General features: G+C 45.0%; 3 protein-coding genes across 8 annotated transcripts; 2 read left to right on the top strand and 1 right to left on the bottom strand.

The window, feature by feature from the left end:
- Positions 1-1,011: 1,011 nt before the first annotated feature.
- hmgxb4b (HMG box domain containing 4b) lies at positions 1,012-6,439 on the top strand. 4 transcript variants are annotated; one of them, XM_084199344.1, is made up of 6 exons: positions 1,012-1,035; positions 2,247-2,427; positions 4,844-4,974; positions 5,387-5,611; positions 5,866-5,994; positions 6,119-6,253. In XM_084199344.1, exons 2-6 carry the CDS (start codon positions 2,256-2,258, stop codon positions 6,161-6,163), a joined length of 702 nt encoding a protein of 233 aa, XP_084055470.1. In that variant the 5' UTR covers positions 1,012-1,035; positions 2,247-2,255; the 3' UTR covers positions 6,164-6,253. The 4 variants fall into 4 exon arrangements, with proteins under 4 accessions (XP_084055470.1, XP_084055469.1, XP_084055468.1 ...); XM_084199343.1 differs by lacking the exon at positions 1,012-1,035 and adding an exon at positions 1,435-1,522; XM_084199342.1 differs by lacking the exon at positions 1,012-1,035 and adding an exon at positions 1,453-1,600 and having other exon boundaries at positions 6,119-6,439.
- Positions 6,440-7,145: 706 nt separating this feature from the next.
- LOC311125291 (uncharacterized protein) lies at positions 7,146-13,842 on the top strand. Of its 3 annotated transcripts, none has more exons than XM_084199340.1 (7): positions 7,146-7,342; positions 8,598-8,944; positions 9,244-9,477; positions 9,732-10,782; positions 10,981-11,046; positions 11,161-11,585; positions 11,901-13,842. In XM_084199340.1, exons 2-7 carry the CDS (start codon positions 8,600-8,602, stop codon positions 13,104-13,106), a joined length of 3,327 nt encoding a protein of 1,108 aa, XP_084055466.1. In that variant the 5' UTR covers positions 7,146-7,342; positions 8,598-8,599; the 3' UTR covers positions 13,107-13,842. The 3 variants fall into 3 exon arrangements, with proteins under 3 accessions (XP_084055466.1, XP_084055465.1, XP_084055464.1); XM_084199339.1 differs by lacking the exon at positions 7,146-7,342 and having other exon boundaries at positions 8,450-8,944; positions 9,732-10,238; positions 10,278-10,782; XM_084199338.1 differs by lacking the exon at positions 7,146-7,342 and having other exon boundaries at positions 8,450-8,944.
- Positions 13,843-16,605: 2,763 nt separating this feature from the next.
- lyl1 (LYL1 basic helix-loop-helix family member) lies at positions 16,606-23,792 on the bottom strand. The gene is made up of 4 exons (XM_084199353.1): positions 23,167-23,792; positions 19,752-21,320; positions 18,476-18,570; positions 16,606-18,076 (listed from the first exon to the last, which is right to left on the bottom strand). The coding sequence occupies exons 2-4, from the start codon at positions 20,435-20,437 to the stop codon at positions 17,553-17,555; spliced, it is 1,305 nt and encodes a 434-aa protein (XP_084055479.1). The 5' UTR covers positions 20,438-21,320; positions 23,167-23,792; the 3' UTR covers positions 16,606-17,552.
- Positions 23,793-24,129: the final 337 nt, after the last annotated feature.

Here is a 24,129-nt window from a genome sequence, read left to right as displayed (position 1 = left end):
TGGGTTCGATTCCCACGGGGGGCCAGTATGAAAAAATGTATGCACTCACTAACTGTAAGTCGCTCTGGATAAGAGCGTCTGCTAAATGACTAAAATGTAAAATGTTATCCAAAGAGTTCTCTATGGGGACAGCTGAAGAACCCTTTAAGGTTCTAGATAGCACCATGTACTGTATTTGTTGTGTACTCTTTTGTTGAACTACTCACCCTCCTTCCACTAGACTAACTTTAGTCTCTGTGGATGTACTGTACCAGCAGGTATATCTCTCTGGTCATCCCCAAAGCCAACACCTCCTTTGGCCGCCATTCCTTCCAGTTCTCTGCTGCCAATGACTGGAACGAACTTTAAAAATCTCTGAAGCTGGAGACTCTTATCTCCCTCACTAACTTTAGGCGTCAGTTGTCAGAGCAGCTTACCGATCACTGCACCTGTACACAGCCCATCTGTAATTAGCCCATCCAACTACCTCATCCCCATATTGTTATTTATTTTGCTGATTTGCACCCCAGTATCTCTATTTGCACATCATCTTTTGCACATCTATCATTCCAGTGTTAATACGAAATTTTAACTATTTTGCACTATGGCCTATTTATTGCCTTACCTCCATAATTTACTACATTCGCACACACTGTATATATATTTTCTGTTGTATTTTTGACTTTATGTTTTGTTTACCCCATATGTAACTCTGTGTTGTTTTTATCGCACTGCTTTGCTTTATCTTGGCCAGGTCGCAGTTGTAAATGAGAACTTGTTCTCAACTGGCTTACCTGGTTAAATAAAGGTTAAATAAAATGAAATAAAATAAAATGAAACATTCAATTAAAATGGGTAAAGAAAGATTAATAGACAACTGTTGGTTTAATTGTTAACAGTGTAACCTAAATACTCTCCGCTGTCTCTGTACACACAGTGTGATGCAATGCTGTTTGACTTATCTCTGACTGCCAAGTTCAACCTCCCTCTCTCTGTCACAACAAAGCACTCAATCAATGGCAGTGGCAATTTGGCAATGATGTATCACACTGAGAAGTAAACAACTATTACTATTTAATTCAGTCTCTTAGGTCTAATATCAGTAGATGATTCATATATGAGTGATATTGTTAATATGGTTATGCATTATAGGGGTATAACTATTCGATTTTGATGCAATAAGATTTGGTTTAAAGATTAATTGATTTAATGTAGAATAATCCATAACTGTAACTTTGTTGCAATCTGCAAGTCTGCAACAATGCAGCCAAATATATAGATTGCGTATAACTGGTACGCCAAATTGTAGCAACAAAATGATTGGTCATAAATGTTTAGGACGTGATTTTCATGCCGAAGCACAGTCCGCGATAAGAATATTGCTTGAAACCCTTACCGTGATTCAGCGACTATGTGGACGTGAGCGAAGGGGGGTGGTAAATGGGGTGAGAACGAGTCAACCATTTCCTAAACATGAGTCCGCGGAATTTGTACCAGCAGGGACTCGCATTCCAATGGTTTTTAAATCGTCCAGCCAGCAAAGGTCACTTCAAGTTCAGGAAATTATGGAGCAACGATTTATCACCCATAAATTGAGTAGAGTAGGCTAGCCTGATAGTCTGTAAGTAAAAACCTATGATTATTATCACACGGCAAAATTGTAACATACATTGCAATGTTTTGCAAATAATACTTTCACAAATAATACTGGTTTTGTTACCTTATGAAAAGTATAGGCCAATGGCTCATTTTACGTAAACCACGCGCCTCCACACACTGTGTACGTTTTGCAGCGCTTGTTAGCGCAGCAAACTTTGAACTCTTCAAAGATGGCGACAAGTCTGGAGATGGTCCATCAGGTCTTTCTCTTTCTTTAGAGAACGACACATCGGAACGCCAAAATTGAGCTCTCTTGATCTGCTCCCAATTCATTGTTGAAAAGCACAAATAGCTATTTCATACCCGACAATACCGCGAGCTGTTGAGCAACATAGCCGCCTCCGTAGTGCGTTTACATTTGTGCGGGGCAGGTAGGCAGACTAATGTTTGTTTAGAAGTGGTAGAATGCACGTTTTTAGGAGATTCAAATGCATATTCTTGCCAGTGAGTCCAAGCAGGTTCTTTGCAATAGTAGCCTATTGTTGTGTCAGGGCAAGGCTATTCGGTATATTTTAGCCTATACATTGTATTATGTGTAGCCTATGAAATAGACCTATCATGTAATGTGCATAGATTTTAATGTCTATATTACTGCCTCTTTTTCCCAGGTGTAGAATATGGAGGGAGAGGTGGGCCTTGTGACCGGCCGCAGTCAGAGAGAGAAGAAAAGATCCTACAAAGATTTCCTGAGAGAGGATGATGATGATGACCTAGTGGAGGATGAAGAACAACTTGTCGTCAAAGAATGCAAATACAAGAAGTCATATAAGAAGAAGAGGAGACATTCAGGTTCGGAACACCGCTACATAGTGAGAGTGACTATGAAATGTGGAACCTTGGAATTTGGAGCAATGGCACCTTATTCCCTACATAGTACATTAGTACTGCTTGGTGACCTAAACTGGGATATGCTTAACACCCCGGCCATCCTACAATCCAAACTAGATGCCCTCAATCTCACACAAATTATCAAGGAACCTACCAGGTACAACCCTAAATCCGTAAACATGGGCACCCTCATAGATATCATCCTGACTAACTTACCCTCTAAATACACCTCCGCTGTCTTCAACCAGGATCTCAGCGATCACTGCCTTATTGCCTGCGTCGGTAACAGGTCCGCGGTCAAACGACCACCCCTCATCACTGTCAAACGCTCCCTAAAACACTTTAGCGAGCAGGCCTTCCTAATTGACCTGGCCCAGGTATCCTGGATGGATATCGATCTCATTCCGTCAGTAGAGGATGCCTGGTTGTTCTTTAAAAGTGCTTTCCTCTCAATCTTAAATAAGCATGCCCCATTCAAAAAATGCAGAACTAAGAACAGATATAGCCACTGGTTCTCCTCAGACTTGACTGCCCTTGACCAGCACAAAAACATCCTGTGGCGTACTGCATTAGCATCGAATAGCCCCCGCGATATGCAACTTTTCAGGGAAGTTAGGAACCAATATACACAAGCAGTTAGGAAAGCAAAGGCTAGCTTTTTCAAACAGAAATGTGCATCCTGTAGCACTAACTCCAAAAAGTTTTGGGACACTGTAAAGTCCATGGAGAATAAGAGCACCTCCTCCCAGCTGCCCACTGCACTGAGGCTAGGAAACACTATCACCACTGATATATCTACAATAATGAAGAATTTCAACAAGCATTTTGCTACGGCTGGCCATGCTTTCCACCTGGCTACCACTACCCTGGCCACCAGCTCTGCACCCTCCGCTGCAACTTGCCCATGTTGTCTGGACCTATGGCAGTCTCTATGGGGGTGCCACAGGGTTCAATTCTTGGGCCGACTCTTTTCTCTGTGTATATCAATGATGTCACTCTTGCTGCTGGTGAATCTCAAATCCACCTCTACGCAGACGACACAATTTTGTATACATCTGGCCCTTCATTGGACACTTAACAAACCTCCAAACGAGCTTCAATGCCATACAACACTCCATCCGTAGCCTCCAACTGCTCTTAAACACTAGTAAAACTAAATGCATGCTCTTCAATCGAACGCTGCTGTCACCCGCCCACCCGACTAGAATCACTACTCTCGACGGGTCTGACCTAGAGTATGTGGACAACTACAAATTCCTAGGTGTCTGGTTAGACTGTAAACTCTCCTTCCAGACTCACATTAAGCATCTCCAATCCAAAGTTAAATCTAGAATCTGCTTCCTATTTCGCAACAAAGCCTCCTTCACTCATGCTGCCAAACATGCCCTCGTAAAACTGACTATCCTACCGATCCTTGACTTCGGCGATGTCATTTACAAAATAGCCTCCAACACTCTACTCAGCAAATTGGATGTAGTCTATCACAGTGCCATCCGTTTTGTCACCAAAGCCCCATATACTACCCACCACTGTGACCTGTACGCTCTTGTTGGCTGGTCCTCACTACATATTCGTCGCCAAACCCACTGGCTCCAGGCCATCTATAAATCACTGCTAGGCAAATCTCCGCCTTATCTTAGCTCATTGGTCACCATAGCAACACCCACCTGTAGTATGCACTCCAGCAGGTATATCTCACTGGTCATCACCAAAGCCAACACCTTCTTTGGCCGCCATTCCTTCCAGTTCTCTGCTGCCAATGACTGGAACGAACTGCAAAGAACTGCAAAAATCTCTGAAGCTGGAGACTCTTATCTCCCTCACTAACTTTAAGCATCAGTTGTCAGAGCAGCTTACAGATCACTGCACCTGTACACAGCCCATCTGTAATTAGCCCATCCAACTACCTCATCCCCATATTGTTATTTATTTTGCTCATTTGCACCCCAGTATCTCTATTTGCACATCATCTCTTGCACATCTATCATTCCAGTGTTAATACTAATTGTAATTATTTTGCACTATGGCCTATTTATTTCCTTACCTCCATAACTTGCTACATTTGCACACACTGTATATATATTTTCTGTGGTATTTTTGACTTTATGTTTTGTTTTACCCCATATGAAACTCTGTTGTTTTTATCGCACTGCTTTGCTTTATCTTGGCCAGGACGCAGTTGTAAATGAGAACTTGTTCTCAACTGGCTTACCTGGTTAAATAAAAGGTGAAAAAATATTGCACTACTTTTGAGCAGAGCCCATGATCAAAACTAGTGCACTATGTAGGGAATAGGGTTCCATTTGGGAAGCACATTTCTCCCTGTAATTTCAGCTCAATCTCATAGGTGCTGCATCCTTTCCTGTACTCTCTACAGGTGACCACACCCACCCTCACAGATGGACCAATGGCAGTGCAGGACCAGAGTTGGATGGTGTCTCCCATCATGACCACCAGACCTGTGAATCACCAGACGAATGGATGACAGAGGGGGCGAGAATTGATGAAGTGAGTGAATAGGTGGGGTGAGTCTCCATTTTATGTCCTTGATTTCTTGCAGCCGCAGATGTTCTCCTCCAATGCGTGTTGAGAAGGAGGCGAGGAGAGAGGATACAAGGAATCAACAAAAATACAATTGAGATTCACGCAGGGACTAAGACCTCTCTCTGTAGATAGTAAATGGAATACCAAGTTGCCCTCTAGACACTGACCTAAGTTCAGTCTAGCATTTCCCCACTAGTGCTTAACGTTAAGGATATAGGAGGGTGTACTGATCCTAGGTCTGTGTCTAAAAGTGCAACTTCTAGGTGTTATTGTGTAAAATGGACAGCAGAGGGCAGTGCTTGGTCAATTTACTACCACTGATCATCTTTTCTGCTTCTTACTCATCCCTCTATTATTTGTCCTGCTCCTCTCCCAGACTAGGGAGGAGTCTACCATGCCATCATTCTGGATGTACATGGATGACCAGCAGAACGAGATAAGGGCAGAGTCCTCTACAGCTAGCTGCAGTCTCGTGACCCCTGCTACCACAGACTCACCCATGTTGACAGGGCCTGAGGTAGACCCAGTGAACGCAGCGGCCCACCTACAGCTGCTGGGGGAATCCCTGTCTCACATTGGCCACCGGCTTCAGGGAACTAAGGTGGGCTGGTTGAACACTATTGGCTTCGTTGTCCTCACACACTGAAAGGCTACTGAATACGGACATGTAATTCAAGCATTGTTTGATTGAAATTGCTGATAGTTTGATGAATCTGTCTCTCTGTTTCTAACACTCTCTCTTTCTCTCTCGCTCACTTTCGCCCTGATGCTGCCTTTATTTCTGTGTCTCTTTCTCTCTCCTCCCCCCTTTCTCTCTCCTCCCCCCTTTCTCTCTCCTCCCCCCTTTCTCTCTAGGAGATGATGGCAGTGTCAGGTAGTCTGTCTGTTTTACTGGACTCTCTACTGTGTGCCCTGGCTCCCCTGGCCTGTCTCACCTCTCTGGTCCCCGAGCTACGCAGCTGCCCTTCACACTCACACACACTGGTGAGGCTGTTACACACACACACACACACACTAGACCCTGGCATTCAGTAGCTGTCAAATGATTCTATGGTAACTGAAGGACCCTCACCACCAACTTCTTCTACTATTCCTATGTTTCTTCTAGGCTAAGACACTGGACAACATTGCCTATGTGATGCCTGGTTTGTGAAGTCTGTCTGATGAGGAGAAGAGCCTTAACCAGGGCAAGCAGGAAGTTGTCATAATTTGAACGGATGTTCCTTCCTGTCTGTTTGGGGCCAATAGAAAGGATGGGGGAAGAAGAAGCCATGTGTTCTAAAAGAGGGGCTTAAGCGAACGGCCCAATCTGCAATGAGCGCTCTAATTTACCTGTATCCAAATTATCTGGGTTCATATTGAATTTGAAAGATAAACTATTTATTTAGTTTAGTTTATTTGTTCAATTAAAACTTGTTTTGTTCATGCACTTGTTTGAAATTTTTCTAACTTGGCATGGCAAGAGCTTCTAATAATCAACTGTTCTTGAATTGTTGTTCCAGATGAAATACTTTGTATATTTAGAGAATCATTTCTTCTTTTTGAGCTCTGACTCAGCACATAAGACTGTCAGTGTCGGTTTTTTTCACACCAGCCACATATTTTTGGACTGACTGCATATACCAGAAGCGCTAGAGTGCTTCTTCTGGTTTGGGTCCATAACTGTAAGACACAGAATGTGGGTATCTTGCTACTTGGCTGTAATTGTCCAGGGCCACGTTCATTTGCCAAAAGTTGTTAAATGTTGCAGATAGAATAGAAATGCCATGAATAGAGCCGATGTGATTCCTTGTTCTACATGTCAGAGGCATGTTTGTTCTACATAGCCTATTTCTCGGAACATTCCAAAATGTTGGGTCCTGCTGAACACGCCCCAGATATTTAACCATACATGTAAAACTAATCTAACTCATAAAGTACCACCACACACAGGTTGTTACCCACTCTCTCCGTCGTAGGCCATCGCCACCCATGTACCCCTCTCATTGGGCGTGGTGTACACCTCCACCTCTCCACGGAATGCCTGGTAGAATGTTGGTGTGTTTCAGCGTGCGTGTGACAGAGAAAGGGAGCGGGTACTAGGTAGACAGGTGACTCCCTGAGACTGACACTCCTTAATCCAAATGGCTATATTTAGATGGAGGGAGATGAGGAAGGATAGATGTTGCCATAACAGACTGATAGAGGTGAGAAGGGTTATATAGGAGAGAAGGGAGGTACGAGAGACAAGTCGGTTCAGAGAGATTGGGTTCATCTGAGAGAAGGAAAGGAGGGAAGTACTGGGATACGGACAGAACCCAGCAACCCATTCCAACAAACTCCTCATATCTGGGTAAGGGTGATACCTCTGTAGATTTAGTTGGTAGATGTGTGTACTGTGTATGTCAGTCAGGAGGATACTTAAAACTAAACATATCATAGAATCTGGGCGGCAGGTAGCTTAGTGGTTAAGAGCGTTGTGCCAGTAACCGAAAGGTCGCTGGTTCTAATCCCCGAGCCGACTAGGTGAAAAATCTGTCGATGTGCCCTTAAGCAAGGCACTTAACCCTAATTGGTCCTGTAAGTCGCTCTGGATAAGAGCGTCTGCTAAATGACTAAAATTGAAATTGAATATAATGTATTTAAAGGTGTTGAATTTCTTCATATTTAACATGATCTAATCTAAATCAAGATGGCTGTAAAAGTGAAGCTGTTGCTACAGTGCTGTTTCTCCTACACCTCACGGAGGTCTTCATTTGACCAACACCTGATGCAATGCCACACTGCCATGTGTAGGCAGCAAACAACATGGTTGTTTAAACTGCACATAATACACAGGATCAGGTCTGTTTGAGTTTCACTGGAAGGAGAATAGGAGTGTTAACCGTTGACAAGATACGCTATCTAACTGAAGTAGCCCTAAATGCTGTACTGTTTTTTTATGTTCTGTTACTGTGAGCATGCAGGGTACGTTGTGTGTGTGTTTGAGTATTCCACACATTGTTCTAAACAGAATGTAGTTGGACAGGCCTGGCAGGGGTGTGGCTGGCAATTGGTCACCCATGCACATGATGCACACACACACAAGGAAAGAGAAATTGGAAGGAGGAAAAGATTGACACCAGATAGGTAGATCAGTGAACACTGAAATACCTCACCTGTAACTTTAATCTTTGCATTTCTGATAGACACATTACAATGGAAAGATGGATACACACACACACCAGACACACAACTTCCAAGGTATTCACTGGTAGTAAGCATGAATACAAAATCATTCATTTTTAATATCTCATCTTGATTATCTTTAGTTATAATTGTCATAGGATGACTGACCTAGATTAGATGTTAAGACAGGAGGCAACCCAGCCCACATTTCCAGTTTAACTTTCAGGTGTGTTAATCATGGTAGTTTGACAGACTGTGGGTATGTGTGAGAGAAGCCAGCGGTGACACACAGAGACACACCCTTACATGTTATTCACATGCTGATAACTAGTGGTATGGAGAACAAAGTCATTTATTCATGCAAATGAACATCAACTTCACCATCAGGCGTACTGTAAGTAATACCTCTTCAGCATCTGTAACCAATCTCTCTCTTTCAGCTATGAGTGAGGTCCTTCCCGGCAGCCATGCCGGAATTCCAGAGCCAGAGCTCCGCCTGGTCCTCCTAGGGACCATCGGCTGTGGCAAGACCCTGTCAGGAGACACCCTCCTGGGCCAGCCCTCCTCTGCCTCTCCCGCCACCTCTGGTTCTTCCGCCAGGCTTTGCCAGCTGAGGCGTGGGGCCTCTGAGGGCCGGAGGTTAACTGTGGTGGAGGCCCCTCGCTGGTACTGGAGCGGGGGTCACATCGAGGCTGGGGTGAGGAAGGAGACAGAGAGGGCACTGGAGCTGGCGGCCCCAGGGCCACACGTCTTCCTGCTGCTGGTTCCTGTCGGCCAGTTCACTGAGGTGGGTCTAATAGTTGTCTAATCGCTCAGAGGTTGTTCAGAGAGGTTCTGTTTTCTTTGTTATTGTGTCTCTGGTGTTTGTCATGTAGTTTTACTATGGTGATGTGAGTCTTGAACTGTCTCTATGTTCTGTGTTATTTCCTTTTGTTGATTTAAATGTATGAAAATGTATGCACTCACTAAACTGTAAGTCGCTCTGGATAAGAGCGTCTGCTAAATGACTAAAATGTAAATGTAAAATGTAATGATGCACATTGTCCTTACAAATAACATCTATTTCCATCATTCTAATTGTCCCAGGTGGAGCGCAGGGTGCCGGCTGAGCTGGAGGAGGTGTTTGGGGAGGGGGTGTTGAAACACACCCTGGTGCTATTCACCTGTGGAGACTACCTGATGGGCCGGGGGGCGGGACAGTACCTGGAGGGGGAGGACCCTGGGCTCAGGGAGGTGATTGACAGGTGTGGGGGCCAATACCACGTCATCAACAACCGCCGACCGCAGGACAGGGAGCAGGTCAGAGAGCTGTTGGACAAGGTAACCATGACAACCATCACATCTTGTAATAATGACAATGGATCCAATTGATGTATGTGCTCAATGTGCTTTACATTGAAGGAGGAGAAGTCGCCTCTTCTACTGTCAATTTGTAGGACCCACCCACTTTATTGACACATTACTTTATTGACACATCACGTTCAAATACTTTATTACTATATCAACGGAATGTTGCAAATACGTATAACCACCCTGTTGGTATTTGATATTTGAGGTACTGTGCTTTATTGCAGGTGGAGAACATGGTACAAAAGAACAGAGGATGCTACATACGACAAAACACCCTGCAGAGAGAGATAGAAGAACGAGCGAGGGAGGGAGAGAGGGAACTGAAGGAGAAGGTGGAAGAACAAGCGAGGGAGAGAGAGAGGGAACTGAGGGAGAAGGTGGAAAAACAAGCGAGGGGGAGAGAGAGGGAACTGAAGGAAAAGGTGGAAGAACAAGCGAGGGAGAGAGAGAGGGAACTGAGGGAGAAGGTGGAAGAACAAGCGAGGGAGAGGGAACTGAGGGAGAAGGTGGAAGAACAAGCGAGGGAGAGAGAGAGGGAACTGAGGGAGAAGGTGGAAGAACAAGCGAGGGAGAGAGAGAGGGAACGGAAGGAGAAGGTGGAAGAACAAGCGAGGGAGAGAGAGAGGGAACTGAGGGAGAAGGTGGAAGAACAAGCGAGGGAGAGAGAGAGGGAACGGAAGGAGAAGGTGGAAGAACAAGCGAGGGAGAGAGAGAGGGAACTGAGGGAGAAGGTGAAAAAACAAGCGAGGGAGAGGGAACTGAGGGAGAAGGTGGAAGAACAAGCGAGGGAGAGAGAGAGGGAACTGAGGGAGAAGGTGGAAGAACAAGCGAGGGAGAGAGAGAGGGAACGGAAGGAGAAGGTTGAAGAACAAGCGAGGGAGAGAGAGAGGGAACTGAGGGAGAAGGTGGAAGAACAAGCGAGGGAGAGAGAGAGGGAACTGAGGGAGAGGTACAAAGTGAAGGGGGAGGAGAGAGAGACTGTGCTGGAATCAAGACACGTCAGAAACACAGAGACACGCAGATATTGGGGAAGCCAGAAAAGAGAGGATACGCTTAACTCTGCTATAGAGAGGAGAAGAGAGGAAGAGATTGAGAGGAGAAGAAGGGAAGAGACGGAGAAGAGAAGGGAAGAGATGGAAGAGAGAGTGACTGTGAAACCCTTGGTTAACTGTCTTCGTTCAACACCAACACCAGAGCCACAGCAGCATCCAACAGAGCCCCAGAATGGTGGTCCAGCACTGTTCACGAGGATCCCCAGTTTCCATCTGACTGAAGGTAAAGACCCATTTTGTGTGGAAACTGTCCACTAGTCACGCTTCGGTATGGACTGCAGTATTTTTACTATATATGTCCATTACTCAAACCATGCTCAAACAAACTACTATGACATTGAAAGGGCATATGTGTGGTAATGCACGGTTGTTACACTAGACTGTATGTTCCGCTGTTGTAATTGTCTTTTTTTGTCTCTAGAGGGCGCTACACTCTCACGGATGTCCGAAGTCAAAGCAAAACCAACCCAGAAAGTTGTCAATACCCGTAAGTCACATATTTCTTAGTGTAACACAACAATATCAGTTGTGGTGTTCTTTAACTTTTTCCCTTTTCATCTAAATGTGAGAATGATCCAAGCATAATGTCTGTCCTTGTCAGTCTACCACAGAATCAACAGCTTCGGAGAGACGACAACCTCCTCTCCTTCCTCCTCTTCCAAATCTTCCTCCCCTGTTTCTAGAACTCCTGAGGCTTCTCCCTCCACCTCCCCTCCTTCATCCTCCACTTTAACCTCCACTTTACGTATCTCACCTTCCGCCTCTTCACTGGTGTCTAGAACTCCAGAGCCACCCTCCTTCCCCCTTCCATCCTCTCCTTTACCCTCCCCCTCCTCCTCCTCCTACACCTCCTCCTCCTCCTCCCAGTCAGAGTTGCGTGTGGTTCTGCTGGGTAGGTCAGGGTCAGGGAAGAGTGCAGCAGGTAATATCATACTCGGTCGGGAGGAGTTTGTGTCTCGACCAGACATTACCACAGCCGTCACTCAGGACTGTCAGAAGAGGAGAGCCCTCGTTGCCGGGAGACGGGTTAGTGATTGATTAATCATTATTACAGCTTTATTGGGTTTCTATTTTCTTAATCATTGAATAATATGAGGTCTATTGAGGTCTGTTGAATTCTATTGAGATCTGCAGTTTGACTTGTTTCAAACTGAATCCCATCAAGTCTTGTTTCAAATAATGTTATAGTGTTAATGACTGTAAACACTTTGACACTAAATGGTTGGGTCAAGTTGACCTTTTGCATCAGTAGAATCAATGTAGTAGGGACCTCAAATGACGAGCTACATGCCAGTCATTTCAGACCTCGACAAATCATCTTCTTCTTTATCCTCCCTGCAGGTGGCAGTGGTGGACACTCCAGACTGGTTCCGCTCCGAGCACCCTCCAGACGTGGTCCGTTCCCAGCTGTCCTCCTGTGTGGCCCTCTCGGCCCCTGGCCCCCACGCCTTCATCCTCTGTGTCCCCGTGGACCAACCAGCCCAGGCAGAGCTACAGGCTCTAGGGGCCCTGGAGAAAGTCTTTGGCCCCGGGGCGGTCCGTACACACACCCTGGTCCTCTTCACTCACTCCGATCGGTTGAAGGAGAGGGGAAAGGGGGGAGTGGAAGGAGTGGAGAAGTATATTTCGAGCCAGAGGAGAGATTTGTTGGAGTTGGTTGAACGATGTGGGGATCGGTATCATGTGATGGAGAGAGGGAGTGGAGGAGAAGAGGAGGAGGAGAGGAAGAGGAGGAGTGTGAGGGAGTTACTGGAGAAGGTGGAGCAGACTGTGAGAGAGGGAGGAGGAGAGTGTTTCTCCTGTCCCCTCTTCCAGGAGGCGGAGGATAGGGTGAGAGAGAGACAGAAGGAGATAGCAAGGGAGAGGAGAGGAAGAGGAGAAGAGGTGGAGAGACGAGCGCTTCATTCCTACTCCATGCAGCCCTTGGGAGAGACAGAGGAAGAGGTGGAAGAGGAGGAGATGGAGAGAACGAGAGAGGAGGCGGAGAAGAGTGTGAGCCCCCTGGAATTGGAGAGTCTTCCCTTGCTCTCGTCCTCTCTCTTGTCTCCCTCGTTCATGCGTTCCGTCTGGGATAAAGTGGGAGGAGCACGAGCGAAGACATTGGATGCCATGAAGTTTGAGAATCTTCCCTCTCTTTCCTCTCTTCCTTCTCTCTCCTCCATTACCCCATCTGCTTCGTTCTCGCGTTCCGTCTGGGATAAAATGGGAGCTGGGGCGAAGAGTGTGAGCTCCATTAAACTGGAGAATCTTCCGTCTCTCTGGTCCTCCTCTGCCCCGTCTTCCTCATTCCTTCGCTCGGTGTGGGAGAAGGTGGGTGCGGGGGCGAGTAAGGTCCCCAAGCTGACGGCTGGGGGTGCGCTGCTGGGTGGGGTGGTGGGCGTGTTCTTTGGAGGGCCCATAGGGGGAGCTATAGGGGCCACTGCTGGATCTGTGTTTACTGAGGTGGGGAGAAGGAGATTTAGCAAGAAGAAAAACTCAGCAGAAGAGACAGACGCCACAGGGAGAATAGAGGGAGAAATCTTTGACAAAGTGTTGAAAACCGAGTGAGAGAGAGTCAGATCCACACAAGTCGATATGGATGTACAGCATCCTATGAGAGATTATTTGATAGGTTTCTACCTATGATATATATCCACAGGTGATTGCCTGTGACTGTGCAGACATTGTATATTTGTGATTATTAACTGGGTGGGTCGAGCCCTGAATGCTGATTTGCTTACAGCCGTGGTATATCAGAAAGTATACCATGGGTATGACAAAACATTTCTTTTTAACTTCTCTAATTATGTTGGTAACCAGTTTATAATAGCAATAAGACACCTCGGGGGTTTGTGATATATGGCCAATATACCACGACTAAGGGCTGTTTCCAGGCACTCCGTGTTGCGTCGTGCTTAAGAACAGCCCTTAGCCGTGGTATATTGGCCATATCCCACACCCCCCCGGGCATTATTGCTTAAATATAATATTGTTAACATTGAATACTGTATATCTGTGAATATAATGTTGTTAACATTGTATACTGTATATCTGTGAATATAATGTTGGTAACATTGTACAACATACTGATGTCTAAGTTGTTTTGCGGCAAATACCGGTTCTCATTGACTACATTTGTTCTATTTCTTTTCCAGCTGTTACAATTATGACTTGTTCAATAACTTACATGTGCTCCGTCATTATTATACACATTTTATTCAACATGGTTTCTTTAAATGTTAAACTACTATTGTGCATATAGTTCATGTTTTTATTAATGCTAATAAAACACATTGCATGATAATACCACCCAGTTGGGTTTGAAGTCATCATTTGCCTCAATCAGATGGAACATGGCTTCATGGTTCCACAAGGCAGGGTTTGCCAAAGTCGCTCCTGCAATAGGTCATAAAACCTAGAGGGGAGGCAGAGGCAAGGGGCTATTATCTCTATGTCCCAGACTGCTTTGCATCAGCCTCCAGGCCTCTTGTATCAGTAGGACTGGATAGAGCAGGTCTAGGACACCACCCCCTACCACACCAACCACCCCTCCTCTGTGTCAGATATGATCCTCAGGGGCCTCCATAGTTCACCCTACACGCTCACGCCAGAATTAGACGTTCATCTCAAACGTCAAATTTCGAAGTGTTTAAGGTTAAGTTTAGGCATTAACTCCGAATGGTTAATGTAAGGATTGTTTGGCATAGGCTTAAAACAAAATATCAAAAGCAACTTTATATCACTGGATTCGAACATGCAACTTTTGGCCCTTTGGATCCGCAGGCAGATGCTTACAACCACCCCCATCTACAGGGAGCCAGCCCTGGAGCCGCAGAGCGCACAATGTTGGGCATCGCGGAAGGAACCAGCCCTGGAGCTGTGGAGTTCACCACTGTTGGGCGTTGAGGGATCCAGGGCCAGGCTGGCATGTCAGAGATGGAGGCTAGAGGCAGAGGCAATAGGGTTATGTAACCAGTCCTTCCTGTTGTGTCAGAACGACCGGGTGTGGTCGGGGGTCTGAGAGAGAGAGAGGGAACGAGGGCCCTTGTGGCTGTTTTTCTCTTATTTCCGCCTCTTTTTTTGCCCTTCCCTCGCTCCTCTCTTCTATGCATGTAGTGGTTGGTTGCCACCACAGTATCCCCATCAGGAAACTCCATGGCTGTAGATGAGCCAGCACTAACTGTAGAGCCATTTCCTGGCCACCTGATAGCTAGAGACACGCAGCCAACCGGGGGAAGGGGGGGACACCGACTAGGGCTGGGCGATATTGCCAAAATATCATATCACTATATTTTTCTTATTTTGGTATTTGACAGTATTTTATGTTTTTTAATAATAAAAGTTCTAAATATGCTTCATGAGTAGTGCATGACCGTAGGTAGGGTGGCAACAAATACATTTAGGTGGCTTTCTCTTCTGATTGTACCGAAACTTCCTGTTTCCATCACAGCTGTCATGATTTTATGTGGTATGGCTTTACTCGCATAAAAACTGTGGATGTAAACGTGGTTAGACCATGTATTTTCAATGGATTCAATAGCAGTTCTTACTTTCGCCATAAGGGGCATTGTGCTGATTTCTAGGGTGCTTTTGGCACCAGCATTACCTCACAGGCAAGATTCATGGCAAGGAAACACACCAGAAGCTCTTGCTGTTCTCAACTGTTATAACTCTCTCTTACTGGTGGTAAGAACGGACGGTTGCCATCATTTTTCGAGTTTCATCACTCAGTTTTTACATTTATATTATATTTAACAAACCAAACATCGAAATTCTCAACTGTTATAACTCTCTCTTACTGGTGGTAAGAACGGACGGTTGCCATCATTTTTCGAGTTTCATCACTCAGTTTTTACATTTATATTATATTTAACAAACCAAACATCGAAATACCGATATGTGAAGTAAGTAAAAATCCAAACCAGTCCATGCATCAATACACAGTTTACCGCCCAGCCCTAACGCCAACCACCACAGGGCAGGCCATGTGCCGTCTCTCCACAACACACAACACCCTTCCAACACCCCCAACCTTCCCCCTCAATCCCCCAAAACCAACCTTAACCTCGCTCATCTCACCCGCTCAAACCAAGACCTACTTGAGCTCCTTGCAACCCTGCAACTAACTTATCTTCATATCTACACTCCCCCACCACTACCACAACCACCCCTTACCCTCCACCCCCTGCCTCCATCTCCACCCCCATTTGCAGCTGCACTGAAGGGAAAAAATGGACACGTTGGCCATAGTGGACTGGAGGTTAAAGCAAAGCAACGCCACCAGTTTTTTTTCCACATCCGGGATTCTCACTGTACTGTCATGGGTCAGCTATGTCCGGCTTGGGGACATCAGCAGGGAACGTTTTTCCACCTTTCTTTTTCAGAACCGGTACTTTGATTACTGTTTTGTTCTTAATTCTCTCTCTCTCTCTCTCTCTCTCTCTCTCTCTCTCTCTCTCTCTCTCTCTCTCTCTCTCTCTCTCTCTCTCTCTCTCTCTCTCTCTCTCTCTCTCTCTCTCTCTCTCTCTCTCTCTCTCTCTCTCTCTCTCTCTCTCTCTCTCTCTCTCTCTCTCTCTCTCTCTCTCTCTCTCTCTCTCTCTCTCTCTCTCTCTCTCTCTCTCGCTCTCGCTCTCTCTCTCTCTCTCTCTCATGGTTATAAATCTGTCATGTAACTAACCAACGCAAACAAACAACCATAAACAGAATGATTGAAACCATGTATTGAACGAAGCCCATTTCCTAAATGTAATGGACTGGATGACTGATTGAGTGCAGACAAGGCATTCTCTCAGTGGTATTATAGGATTAGAGTTAGGGCTAGGGGTAGGGTTATGGCTAGGGTTACGTTTAGGGTTGAGCTGGGATGTGCACACACTGGTTGAATCAATGTTGTTTCCACGTCATTTCAATGAAATGACGTGGAACCAACATGGAATAGATGTTGAATTGTCTGTGCACAGTGAGTAGGGTTAGGGTTATGGCTTGGGTTGAGCTGGGATGTGGACATGAAGTTAGGGTTCATATTCATTCATTCATTCATTCATATTAGATCAATAAAAATACAAAATGCTCTTATGTGCACTTTTTCACAACACACTTTTTATAGAATCACGAACCAGCCATAAAATAAGCTACGTTGATTGTCTTTACACCAAAACACATCTTCACCCCTTCACACAACAATACTCTTGGCAGCGACTACACTGTCTGTTTCTCAAACTGGACACAGCAGCAAAACAATTCGATGGGTTGAGAAATTGTGCTGATAAAAGAGCTGCATGTTTTCTGGAGTGCAATAAGAGGATGTTGAATAAGGAAGAGAGAACTAAAACACTCTTTATTTCAGTCAGCTAGCAGTGTGTGTCCCAAATGGCACCCTATTCCCTACATAGTGCACTACTTTTGACCAGTAGTGCACTAAATGGGAAATAGGGTGTCATTTGTGACAAGTGTGTCACAATTTCTCCTCTAAGGGAGGGAGGGTGGGACCATGTTCCCCTCCCATCAGACTAAAGAAAGGAAATAGGAAACTTCAAAAACTGCCACATAAGCTACTGGCTGAAGGTTACCATCGTTTATGTTTTTGATGTCTCAAACTGTAGGAAGCAAAGCCATGAGGTCAACATGGCTCCTTCAGATGTTTTAGGGCAACTGACACTGTGCTGACTGCATGTACAAACAGTCAAGCCTACATTTCCCAGGTAGCCCTATAGAAGCCTCAGTTCTGATGAAACAGCTTACGTTACCCAGAAAGCCTCAGTCCCACACTGCAGGAAACAAATTCCAAACAGAGGGGCGGTCAAAAACGACCACAAACTACTGCAAGAACTCAGAACTGACCTTGCAGATACACCATGTCATTGAAAGAACTATATCAATTCCAAAAGTGTCAAAGATCGCTTGTCTGGTAGAGTAGTAAGTATACTGCACATTTTTGTCCTTTATGTCAGTTTGCCGGTTACGATTTACCACCAAATATTCCATTTTGTCCACTTTGTGACGTCACGTGTCATGTCACCGCTGGTCGCTGACGAGTGTCACCACAGTCCGAATCTGAGCTTTGACCTTTTCCGGAATGCCCCGCGGCACCACCATTGAGCTCTTAGTCCCGCCCCCCAGGCTCTCCTCGCTGTCTGTGTTGCTATAGCAACTGGAGGTCGGGGAAGTTGCCAAGACGATGACCGATGAGTCTGTGGAGTTTCCTCTGTCGTGGTGGGCTATAGTTGAAGAGGGAGTGTCACCCTGGAAAAGTGGGTGCATATCCTTGTTATTCAACCCAGCTTCGGCCCTCTCATCCTGGGTCTCCTCATCAGGCGAGCCCCTGGCTTTGTCTTGGGACTGGTCGTTGAGCAGGGTGACAAGGAAGTCGATGTACTTCATGGCAAGGCGGAGGATCTCATTCTTGGAGAGCTTCTTGTCCGGAGGGTGGGTGGGGATGAGCCTGCGGAGGTCTGAGAAGGCCCCGTTGACGTTCTGCTGGCGCCAGCGCTCCCGGCTGTTGGTGAACACACGCCTCGCCAGCTTCTGAGGAGGGCCCACTGGATGAGGATACACAGGCACAGTTCATTAAATACACATACGTACCAGTATGCACATGTACATACACGCAACTTAATATTAGGAAGGTGTTCCTAATGTTTGGTATACTCAGTGTATATCACAGGAGGTTGGTGGCATCTTAATTGGGGAGGACGGGCTCGTGGTAATGACTGGAGCAGAATCAGTGGAGTGGTATCACATACATCAAATACATGGTTTCCAGGATGCAATTCCATTTGCTCTGTTCCGACCATTATTATGAGCCGTCCTCCCCTCAGTAGCCTCCTGTGGTGAATATGTACATACATACACTACATATACTGTATCTGATTAATTTATCATATGCTGGTTTTGATCAGTAGTCCATGGACAGTCACACCAGTATAGCTTCTATTTACCATCATTGAGATCTAACTCATAGTGTGAGGAGGGCCGTCTCTTGATGCTTCTACTGGTAAAGATTCCATAGTTACCAGAGGGACCAAGATGAGAACTGAGAGAGAGAAGGAGAGAATCAAATCAAATCAAATTTATTGGTGGCATACACATATTTAGCAGATGTTATTGCGGGTGTAGCAAAATGCTTGTGTTCCTAGCTCCAACAGTGCAGTAGTATCTAACAATACACACAATACACATGAATCTTGGAATTAAGAAATATATAAATATTAGGACAAGCAATGTTGGAGTCCGGAATATAAATATTTGTATATATATATATATAGATGTGATGGGATGTATAGGCAATATGGACAGTATGTGGATAGAATATATAGTATATCTGAATAATAGTATATGTACAGCATTAGTTGAATAGGGTGGACTTGACTAGAATACAGTATATACATATGAAATGAGTAAAACAGTATGTAAACATTATTACATATTATTAAAGTGACTTCCAAAGAGGGAGGAATGTGAGAGAGGGTGCATTGGAAATGAAAGATAACAAATACAATTATCCAAGCAATAAAATAATACAACTTTAAAAGTACAAACCATGCTATTCAGGGGAGTAATCATATTTTAAATGGTTTTCAAATTGTTAAATGGTTTTCAAATGGCAAAAACGTTTCAAATTGACTGAGGGAGAGAATGCGACCAAAGCTATCTGTATGGTAATTATGTTTGGGATGTTGATTGAGTATGCAGGCTGTCAGCAGGCTATGTCTCATTAGGGTTTGTAACCAGCTGACACTGGCAGAGACATGCTGCTAAAATAGAACAATGTTCCTGCTGAAAATGAAGAAGAATGATATTTCATCATAGTGATTGTTGGAAATTGGGCTCTATGGGGAAGTACCGTAGTTCTAGTTTAGTAAGAGGTTAGGATTACGGGTTAGGAAAAACAGAAAGAGAAATCTATGATATAAACTGTCAGTTGTAGTAGTGAAACTGTCAGTTATAGTGAAACAGTTGGCCATACAGTATCAGAAAGCCAGTCGCAACATGAAATATGATAATGCAAGTGGAGGCTGCTGAGGGGAGGACGGCTCATAATAATGGCTGCAATGGAGTCAATGGAATGGCATCAAACACATTGAAACCACGTGTTTGATGTGTTTGATACCATTTCATTGACTCCATTCCAGCCGTTATTATGAGCCGTCCTCCCCTCAGCAGCCTCCACTGGATAATGCAGTATAATATGAATATGAAACATTTCCCTATCACCTGTTGAAGAAATGGTGTGATGGCAGGTACTGGTGGGGCAGCAGGGGGCCCTGGGAGGGGGTCGCTAGGGCCCCTGGTCTGGTTCCTGACAGGGAGGTGAGCTGGGTGAGGCGAATGCCCCCTTGGTGGTGGGGGTCATGGTGGTAGGGGTGGGTGGGGATGGGGTGCAGGGTGGTAAGAGGGGTGTTACTGGGGAGGGAGAGGGGGTGGGGGGGTTTACTGTGTCCCAGACTAATAACAGGGATGTGGGGAGGGAGGGGGGCAATGGAGGAAAAGGAGGAAGAAGAGGAGGAGGAGGATGGGGGGAGGACGGCAGGGGTAGTGGATGTAGACACTGGGGCAGGGAGAAGGGGAGGCGGAGAGGAGGAGGGGGCTGTCGGAGAGGAATGAATGAGACCTCCTCCCTTGGCGTTGTTTGTTTCCATGGCGACAGGTGGCTCAGGTTCGATGTTGGTGGCGGCAGGGTGGTCGAGCAACTTGGTAGGGGGCTCTGGAGGTGGAGGAGGGGAGGCAGGGGGGCCAGGTGGGACAAACCTGTCTCCCGGACTCCCTGGTTCATTCATCGGCAGTGGGCTGCTAGCGTCCAGTGAAGCCGGTGAGGGGGCCTGCTGAGGGCTCAGTCGTTCAGACTCCGATAGGGGGTCAGAGGGGGGGGAGGCAGAAGGGGGGTTCAGTTTCTCCATCATGGTACCTGTGGGAGGGCACCCCGCCGCTGCACCCCTCTCCCCTTCTGCTGTTCTGTCTCTCTCACCCAGTATGGTGTCTAGGCCACTAGCTGCTGCTGCTCGACTCCTATAGACCTCCACAGACCTCTCAGCCCTGGCTGAGCCTCTGCTACTACTCCAGCTAATATTCCCTTATTATGCTGGTTAGTCCCCTGGTCCTCCTGGACGAAGGGTTGTCTACTGCTCTTATTAGCCAGTCCAGGGATGTCTGTGATGGCCTGTCTGGGTCCTGGGTTTTTAGGGGTCAGGGGTCAGGGGACAAGGGGGGTGGTGTTGAAGCTAAGGCTGATGCCCTCGGGTTTGGCTCAGTCCAGTCTTATTGTCACCTCTCATTCTGAGGGCTGTTGTGTGTGTGAGAGAGAGAGCGAGTGTGTGTGTGTGCGTTTGTGTGTTTGAGAGAGAGAGCGAGTGTGTGTGTGAGTTTGTGTGTGTGTGTGAGAGAGAGAAGGACAAAAAGAGAGAGTGTGGGAGTGTGATCTTGCATTCATGGCCCCACTCAAGAGGCTGTGTCCAATCTACAGTGGCTGGGCAGATGATGCTCACATCAATAATCAAGTGTCAGTGTTTACTAGTGGCGTGACTGAGGCGTCTCTGGGTCTTCCTGGAGCTCCACAGCAGACTGGTTGGTCTAGCTTTAAATGTAGTAGTCTAGACGTCTTTTTTCCATAGTACATCCTGAGGAATAGCCAAGTACGTTGTCTTTGAATGAGTCACCATCGGCCGACACTGTTGATTAGTCCCCCAGTCTGTCTGTCTGTCTTTTCGGATATGAATCAAACTGTCCGTACAATCCACATTGTCCCAGGTGCATAAAGATTGGACGGTTTTCAAAGAACCTGTAGAACTAAAAAGACAAGACACATTTGTTTTACATGATTTAGTGGGTCAAATACTGGAATGAATTTTATTTTCTTGTCAAATCACCAGTTGGCAACCCATCCCTTATGGGATTAATTGACACATAAACAAACATTACAGTCATTCACTGTGATAATTCAGTGATAATTCTTCTTCTGGAAGTGGTGAATAAAAAATAAAGCTAGATTTAGATTTCGTAATTAATTAGGAAATTAAAATGATATATTCTTCCATATATAATCTGCATCAAAGCAAAATATAGTATCCCCGGCCCTCTCATGAGCTGATGACTGGCTGCAATGCTGAACATGGTTGTCATGGTTGACCATTGTTTGGTATTATACTGCGTGTGTGTTTTCGTAATTTCAAGGAAGTTCACAGTTGTCTTATACGTTCTGCTTCTGTAAGACTCGGATGATTCATGATTCATGAATGGATTTTGCAACAGACTCTTCTCCTTATGCAAAGCCTTATGTTTGGGGCAAATCCAACACATCACTTAGTACCTGCCTCTTTATTTTCAAGGATGGTGGTGGCTGCATCACGGCATGGGTGTGCTTAACATCAGCAAAGACTGGGGAGTTTTTCAGGATAAAAAGAAACGGAATAGAGCTAAGCACAGGCAAAACCCTAGAGAAAAACCTGGTTCAGTCTGCTTTCCAACAGACACTGGGAGACAAATTCACCTTTCAGCAGGACAATAACCTAAAACACAAGGCCAAAGCTACACTGGAGTTGCTTACTGGGAAGACAGTGAATGTTCCTGAGTGGTGAAGTTATAGTTCTGACTTAAATCTGCATGAAAATTGCTGTCTAGCCGTGATCCCCAACACCTTGACAGAGTTTGAAGATTTTTTAAAATAATAATGGCAGAATATTGCACAATCCAGGTGTGCATAGCTCTTAGAGACTTACCCAAGAATACTCACAGCTGTAATCACTGCCAAAGGTGTTTCTAACATGTATTGACTCAGGGGGGTGAATACTTATCTAATCAAGATATATTAGTGTTTAATTTTTCTTATTTTTTTTCACTGACATTCCAGAGTATTCTGTGTAGATCATTGATAAAAAATGACATATAAATCTACACATTTTTGAGAGAGCGACAGAGAGCAGGCAAGGTGAGCTTTGAATATAAACATTTAGATCATAGAAAAGTTTAATCTAAAAATATACAATGGAACAAATATACTCCCAAAGATGTGTTGAAGTCTTTCTTTTTGTAATATTATTTTGTAAGATTTTATTATTTGCAATCAAAATATAATGTTGCTTAATTGCTTCGCTATTTATTTGTGTCAAGAACAGTATGTCACCTTCTGTGTTCAGCTGCATGTCATCAATTCAATTTGAACTTGATTCCATTTTAATTAATGTTCATAACTTTTCAGATTAGTTTTTGTTATTAATTGTTTCCTTTGACATTTTGTATTTTTGTGTAAACTCAATGCACTCATTTGTTGTTAATTTCAAGTAATGAATTATTAACATAATTTGGTGGTCTTATATCTGTTTGGCTGCAAATATATATTTTATGTATATAATTTAGATGATCACAAAATGTTATGTTTATTATAGCGGTGGTATATACACAAACATATATTTTATTGTCTGCAATGGTTAGGTTTCTATATTATTCATTTGATTAAAAAACAGGCAATAACCCACAGCAGGTTTTCCTCCATAAAATAATTTAGCACAAATAAAAACTAACTATAACTTCATACAATAAATTAACAATATTAACTTTGAATTGAGAAATGGCTTTGAACTCAATAGCATTTGCCCTATACAGTAATATTTCAATTGACCAGTGTAGACCTACTCACCTACGCAGCATGAAAACCAGCGTGCTCTGTCAGTAGACTTGTTTACCCACAGGACCCTACAGTAGAATAGGTAGGGTAGCACATGGCACATCTACTTTGCTTTCCGTCCTCCTTATATCAATTGTGAACTCCAGTATGATATAATTAAAATGCTTTAAAAAAATAGGTAATATCAAACATCCAAAATCACCAAGAGATTAAGTTAAAAATTGGCCAAGGAATAACAAAATGTCCTTTTGAATCCTTTGTGGTGATTCTGTTGAACGAAGGCGTACAAGCTGACAAGGTGATGCTGACCATGTCGTACTCGTGTTCTTATGTCATTCTCTCGTTCTCACTCTCTCTTTCTTTACCTTCTTCCCTCCTCTCCCTCCATGCCAGGAAGAGAAAGCGCTCTAGTTGGATGGCGAGAGAGAGGTGAGAGAGAGAGAGCGAGAGAGAGAGAGAGAGAGAGAGAGAGAGAGAGAGAGAGAGAGAGAGAGAGAGAGAGAGAGAGAGAGAGAGAGAGACAGACAGAGACAGAGAGAGAGAGAGAGAGAGAGAGAGAGAGAGACAGACAGAGAGAGAGAGAGAGAGAGAGAGAGAGAGAGAGAGACAGAGAGAGAGAGAGAGAGAGAGAGAGAGAGAGAGAGAGAGAGAGACAGAGAGAGAGAAAGAGAGAGAGAGAGAGAGAAAGAGAGAGAGAGAGAGAGAAAGAGAGAGAGAGAACCACGTAGCAAGGAGAGTTTTTCCGCTCCCCGCTGGACAAGAGGATGTGCTAGTACAATGTGGTGTCTACTGATAACACTCTCAAAGCCGCCTGTGGCCCACAGATAAGAAAATGTACTCCCCTCCTCTCCTCTCCCCCCAACCCCAATGCCAACACACACACGCTCGCGCATACATGCGCATGCGCATACAAACTCATTCTGTATAGACAGACACTCATGTGTTCACACACACACATGCACGCGTCGTTCCACC

This window comes from Coregonus lavaretus, assembly GCF_964263955.1.
Source record: "Coregonus lavaretus genome assembly, contig: HAP1_SCAFFOLD_255, whole genome shotgun sequence".
NCBI classification, from domain to species: domain Eukaryota; kingdom Metazoa; phylum Chordata; class Actinopteri; order Salmoniformes; family Salmonidae; genus Coregonus; species Coregonus lavaretus.
Note: the sequence above shows the minus strand (reverse complement) of the source record. Positions and strands in the feature narration are given on the sequence as shown.